Source organism: Chrysochloris asiatica, unplaced genomic scaffold, assembly GCF_000296735.1.
Source record: "Chrysochloris asiatica unplaced genomic scaffold, ChrAsi1.0 scaffold00656, whole genome shotgun sequence".
NCBI classification, from domain to species: domain Eukaryota; kingdom Metazoa; phylum Chordata; class Mammalia; order Afrosoricida; family Chrysochloridae; genus Chrysochloris; species Chrysochloris asiatica.
The window spans coordinates 100,027-106,907 of record NW_006409174.1 but is presented as its reverse complement, the minus strand read 5'-3'; the positions used below and the strand labels follow the sequence as shown (position 1 = coordinate 106,907).

General features: G+C 43.4%; 1 protein-coding gene across 1 annotated transcript in view; it reads right to left on the bottom strand.

The window, feature by feature from the left end:
* Positions 1 to 5,385, bottom strand: part of LOC102827774 (ADP-ribosyl cyclase 1-like) — a 37,625-nt gene extending 32,240 nt beyond the window's left edge. Inside the window, exons 1-2 of the mRNA XM_006877871.1 lie at positions 5,260 to 5,385; positions 3,552 to 3,687 (exon numbers count right to left, since the gene is read on the bottom strand). Coding sequence (XP_006877933.1) covers positions 3,552 to 3,687; positions 5,260 to 5,385 — 262 coding nt within the window. The remainder of the gene's footprint in view (positions 1 to 3,551; positions 3,688 to 5,259) is intronic.
* Between the last annotated feature and the right edge of the window lie 1,496 nt (positions 5,386 to 6,881).

Here is a 6,881-nt window from a genome sequence, read left to right as displayed (position 1 = left end):
ATCTTTCTCCCGCGGAGCGGCTGGTAGTTTCGAACCGCTGACCTTAAGGTTCGCAGCCCGATTCGTAACCACTACGCTACCAGAGCTCCTTTCACAATAAACACACTAAAAAAAAGATAATGAGAGCAAAGAAAGAAAGAAAGAAGGCACAAATGAGGGAAAGACTGAGAGATCTATCCCCTAGAGCCAATGCCCTGAACTTGGACTTTGAAGTTCCTAAATTGTGCACAAATAAATCTCTCTGTGTTAAAGCTTTTATATATATATAAGCTTCTTCAGCTTCCAAACAAACAAAAAAGTGCAAAATAAATTGGGGTATCTTTTTCAAAAATCAATTTGGCAAAGGTACTTTAAAGTGTTAGTGAGGCTGTGGGTAAATGAACAATCAAGTATTCTCCTTAAGAGTTTGAATTCTTTCCACTATTGGAATGCTAATTTACTAGTATTTGTCACATTGAAATTCCACTTGTACAAATGTATCTTTCAGAAAGACTTCCACAAATGTGCAAATGTGTGTATGTGTGTGCATTGGTAATTTCTCACGACAGAATAACAATAAATACTGCAACTATTGACTCTCTTGCTCTCTGACATTTCTCATTTATGACAATAATTTTAAAAGTTTGTACATTTTGGCATTTTGTAATATGCAACTATTTTTCAAATGAGTATGTCACTTTTGTAATGGAAGAGAATGCTAATTGAGGGAAGAAGTGAGAATAGGACCCGCTTTTCCAAACAGTCAAGAGAAGTGACAATAAGAGTAAAACAATCACGACCCCACTGCCATGTGGTGGTAGCGGCTGTGTGGTGGAGTCGGTTCTGACCCATAGCGACCCTGTACAGCGTTTTCGAGGCTGTAAATCTTTACGAGAGCAGAACGCCTCCTCTTTCTCCTGTGGAACAGTAGGTAGTTTCGAACTGCTGACCTTGAAGTTCACAGCCCTATTCGTAACCACTACGCTAACAGGGCTGGATTCTAATTCATGGGAATCCCACACAAGGTTCCAACACCATGAAGCTTTATAGGACCAGTCTCATCTTTTTCCCACAGAGCAGTTAGTGTATTTGAACCACCAAAGTCCAATACAAGGAGCCCTGGTGTGGTACAGCAGGTATCAAGGTTGCTTTGAACCACAAGGTCGGTGGTTCAAACTCACCAACTACCCCTCGGAAACCATATAATGGGTTGCTATGGTTCGGAACCAACTAAAATGACACTTAATTACAAGACCAATATAAAGTGAAAGTATTCCCAGTGTAAAAAAAAAAGAAAGAGAGAGAGAGAAAAAAAATAAAACAAATGAGAACAAGCTCCACAGAGTTTTCTGGGTAGAAAAACATTCACATAGTGCAGTATTGGGGTCCTGGCCATGGCAAGATTGAGTTTGATGATAGGAACACAGTCCTGGGTCTGAGATTGGAGGGACCCGCCACCTGGGTCTCTCATCTATGCCAAGAAACTTGGAAGACGACTATCTGGCCGACTGATTGGAAGAGATCCATATTTGTGCCAATTCCAAAGAGAGGGGACCCAAAGGAATGCAGAAATCATCAGACAATCTCTGTGATATCCCATGTGAGTAAAGTTTTACTAAAGGTAATACAGAAATTGCTGTAAGCATCCATTGACAGAGAACTTCCAGAGGTTCAAGCTCGATTCAGAGGAAGCCGAGAAACAAGGGTTATCATTGGTGATGTCCGATGGATTTTGGCTGAAATTAGAGAATATCAGAAAGATGTGTACCTGTGCTTTATTGACTATGCAAAGACTTTCGATTCTGTGGATTATGACAAGCTATGGACAACACTGTGAAGTGTGAGTATTCCAGAACACTTAATTGTGCTCATGAGGAATCTGTACATGGACCAAGAGGTAGTTGTTCAAACAGAACATGGGACCACTGAATGGTTTAAAATTAAGAAAGGTGTGCAACAGGGTTGTATTTTTTCACCATACTTATTCAACCTGTATGATAAGCAAATCATCCCAGAAGCTGGATTCTGTAAAGAAAAACGTGGCTTCAGGACTGGAGGAAGACTCATTAACAATCTGCGATATGCAGATGATACAACCTAGCTTGCTGAAAGTGAAAAGGACTTAAAACTGATGAAGAGCAAAGAGTACAGCCTTTGGTATGGATCATATCTCATGTCAAGAAAACAAAATCCTCACAACTGGACCAATAAACAAGATTCTTATCAATAGAGAAAAGAATGAAGTTGTCAAGACCTTCATTCTTCTTGAATCAACTATCAACTCTCATGGAAGCAGCAGTCAAGAAATCAAACAATGTACTGCATTAAGCAAATCTGCTGCACGGGAATTTTTTAAAGTGTTGAAGAGCAAAGGTGTCAGCTTGAGGACTAAGATGTACCTGACCCAAACCATGGTATTTTCAATAACCTCATATGCATGCGAAAGCTGGACAATAAATAAGGATGACCGTGGAAGAATTGATACATTTGAGTTGTGGTGTTGGAGGAGAATACTGAAGGTGCCATGGGCTGCCAAAAGAACCAGCTCTGTTAGAAGAAGTGCAGCCAGAGTGCTCCTTGGAGGCCAGGATGGCCCAACTTCGTCTCTCATACTTTGGACATATTGTCAGGAGGGAACAGTCGCTGGAGAAGGATATCATGTTTGGTAAGGTGGAGGGTCAGAGAAAAAGAGGAAGACCCCAATGAGAATGACTGGTCAAGCAGCAGCATCAATGGACTCAAGCATGGCAACAATAATGAGGTTGGTACAGGATCGAGCAGTGTTTGGTTCTGCTTTCTGTTCGACTCTATGGCACGTAACAACAACCCCCTAGGTCTGAGATGGGTGGAGCCCACTCTCTGATCTGAGAGGGGAGGAGCCCACCCTCTGAACTGAGAGGGGAGGAGCCCACCCCCTGGTCAGAGAGGGGAGGAACCCACCTTCTGGTGTGAGGAGAGGAGCCCACCCCCTGGTCTGAGATTTGAGGATCTCACCCCCTGATCTGAGAGGGGAGGAGTCCCCGGCTCCCGCATCTACTGGGGCTGTTCTGTAAAGAAGGACTCTGGCCTCGATTCCTTGGAGGCATCATCCTGCCCCAGAATTCTTTGGTCCTGATTGGCACCTTTCTAGAAACCCAAATACCACGAATCAGAAGCTAGTTACATAAGCACACAGAAAAAGGAGCCAATGGTCAACACAAACTCTAAGCCAACTTGTCAAAACCCCAGGCACTGTTTTAGGGACTGCTACTTTGCACCTGGACTTGTCAGTAGAGTTCCTGGTGGTGCCAAGTTAAGCTCATCTGCTCTATGAAAGGTTGGCGGTACAAGCCCACCCAGAGATCTTTGGAAGAAGGGCTTGGGAATCTATTTGCAAAAAAATCACTCACTGACACACATGGGATCATAAGGAGTCCGAATCCCCTCAACAGCAACTGGCTTGTTTGTTTTACCATAGGTGTCCATGGGTGCCTTCAGCTCCTCCTCCACACTGGTTTTCAGAGCCCCTAGCAGAACCCACAGTTTCTTCACCCAGCAGGTTCCGGGCAATCCCAGAGCGCCCAGATTCTCACCTGTCTTGCCTGCGTCTCCACACCATGTGAGGTTGTCAAACATGTACCCCAGCAGGGTGTTCTCCAGGGTGAACATATCCTTATGGTCCTTTGTGTAGTCATGGGCCAAGGTCTTTGTCTTGCTCCAAAACAGGATCTAAGATAGAATAAACACAACCTATTACTTAAATCAATTTTCTATGTAAAAAATAAATCTACATGTTTGTAACTGGAAGACATGAGAAAATATCAGTGAACCACATGTAGTTAGGGTAAGCATGTTTTGTGCATTGTGGCTTTTGGTTTGTGTGTGTAGAGTGTGCTTTGTATGTGTGTAAAAAGAGGATGAGAGAAAGATCGCTTGTATGTTTGTGTGTGTGGAATGTGTGTATGCATGGTGTGTGTATGTGGACTGTGTGTGGGCAAAAGAGAGGGAATGTGTGTGTAAAAGAGAAACGGAGAGAGAGAGAGGGAGTGTGTGTGTGTGTGTGTGTGTGTGTATGTGCATGCATTTTCTAGGGCATATTATAAAACAGGACTTCTAGTGTGGTTCTGTATGATCAGCACTGGACTGCAAATCACAAGCCCTATATTGTTGTTGTTAAGTGCCATCAAGTTGGTTCCAACTCATAGCGATCCTGTATAGGGTTTTTCAGGAGAAGCTGGTGAACTTCAACTGCCGACCTTGCAGTCTAGCACATTAACCTACAGTGCCATATCATCCCTATACAGGGTCGCTATGAGTAAGAACCAGCTAGACAGCACTTAACAACAACAACAACACTATAAAATGATCTTAGAATTCTGGGTTGCAATAAAAATACAGCTTTCTAGTCAACCTGGAATCCTACTGCATCTGGAGGAGGCATTAGGGAGTTGCCAAATACCCAAAATCACTTGGGGAAATGCTTCTATAGTAGGATGAGCACTGGCCCACAAGGCTGATTGTTGAAACTCACCAAGCAATCCTCTGAAACCCTATACAGGGTCACTATGAGTCAGAAATGACTAGACGGCACTTATCAAACAACAGGATTCTGGGAGAAGTGCTCTTGGATTCTTAAAAAGCTCCATTATCTCCCTCTCCTTCTCCTAAATAGCCCACAGCCCCAGCCCTGGACACACACGTACACAAACTAGAACAAGCACAGTGTGGTTTTTCTCAAGGTCCCTCTTCAAAGCACAGAACGACAAGTTTCAGAACCAGATTCTACTCCATGGATCTGTTAGTTCTCCATAGAAACAGAAGCCAGGAGTGGTTTAACACCCAGGCTCTGAGGGCAAACTGTCATATTATTGAAGACTGGCATCACTACTTTCAACTCCCAAAGCATCTCTAACCCTCACTTCCCTAAACTGTAAAATGGTGATGATAAATTATTCCAAACTCATAGGACAATGGAGAAATTAAATGAGTAATGCCAATGAATAAATTCTGGACTTAGGTAAGATTGGAGCATTTTTGTTTGTTTGTGATAGGTTTGGAGTACGGTTTGTGTTGTCTGATTTTTGCCCAGTTCTCTTCCCATATCCCCCCTTTTCTCACTCATCACCCTTCCTCAGACTCTCTAAACTCTGGTCCCCAAGGGCTCCACAAACAACAATACTTCCCAGCCATATCCACAATCGAATATCTGAGGTTTTCCCTTTCCTTCATCCTCATCAAAATCTAGTCCTGTAACCTGACCCTTCTGGCTTTTATTTTAAAATCATCCCCTGATCCACTTACCTTGTTGCAAGGTAAACTTTGCTTGACCATCTTTATTAACGGTTGATAGTCTTCTTCTGCAATTTTACAAGGGTTCTTGGAAAGAAATGCATTTGTGAAGGCTTTCCATATCTCCTCACAGTTCATGTTTCTATGAGTAAAGTAAATCATGGATAATATAATTTTAAGTATATATTTGAAACATAATAACAAACAGACAAACAAAAAACCCAAACCAACTCTCTTAGGACACCTCCACCGTGTGCCAGACCTTTGATGCATGTCCTTTCATCTGTAGATCATCTTCATGACGTGAGACTTACCCTACCTGCTTCACAGACAAAGCAGTAGAGGCTTGGTGAGGCTCGAACGCCTTCCCTGGCTCCCACAGTCAGTAGAGTGGCAGAGCCAAGATTCAGTCCTGTGTCTGTCTGATGCCACGGTGAAGGATTCAGTTTAATACTTAGTGACCCCAGTGTTCAATAAAATGGAGAAGACCGTTTAAAGACAATTAGCTTGCCCTTTCTCACATGACATGTTGCTTTCCTATGGGAACAGTGGTAGAGTTCTCCACCTTCTATGCAAGAGACGTGAGTTCGATTCCCAGCCAAGGTGCTTCATACACAGACACCACTTGTCTGTCAGTGGAGGCTTATGTGTGGTTGTGTTGCTGACCAGGTTTCAGTGGAACTTCCAGACTAAGATGGATGAGAAAGAAAGGCCTGATGATCTACATTTGATTATCAGTCAGTAAAATCCCTACACGTCACAAGGCTCCAACCTGCAATAAATTATGGGGACCAGGCAACATTTTGTTCCTAGGTCCAAGAGGCCACCTGACAGCAGCTAACAACTGCCTTCATACAAATGTAAATGGTTCAGTCTGAACTCTCTCAGATTCTTCCCTGCCCTTGACCTGTCTGGGGTGTCATTCTCCTGAAATCTATTGAAATCCCACCCACATTTAACAACCTTATCCCGCCACTAGCTCAAAAGACTTCTGGACCCATGTGGCTCCCCAGCATTGTGGACGTCGGAGTGAGGTTCTGATGTATGGCTGGATTTAAGGACTTCTTAAGTCAGAACCCAACTGAAAGCCTCCCTTAATCAGCATCTGCACCCTACACTCTGCCTCCAAGTCCAAGGGAGTTCAGCTGGGCTCCAGCCCATTGCCCTAGAAAGTGAGTTTCTCAAGACCAGAAACCATGTCCAGTTCTAGTTCCTTATAATACTTACAGATTAAGTGGGAAGCTGAGTCTGGTTTCTATAGCATTCAAAACGTATGTATGATTCAAGGGGAAGATCTCACTTTCAGAATGTCAGAGTATGAAAGAGTTGATTCCAACTCACAGTCATGTGTGTGTGTCACAGTAGAATGGTGCGCCACAGTCTTCTCAGTGGTTGATTTTTCAGCAGTAGATTGCTTTTTTCTGAGGTGCCTCTAGGTGCGCCCAACTTCCAGCATTACACTTAACAAACAAACATTCTGAGTATCTGCCCCACAGAGGGACTTCTAACAGAGTTGTTGCTAAGTGCTTCCAAGTCAGTTCTGACTCATAGCAATCCTGTACTGGGTTTCCAAGGAGCATCTGGTGGGTTTGAACTGCCAACCTTGTGGTTAGCAGTCCAGTGCTAATCCTATA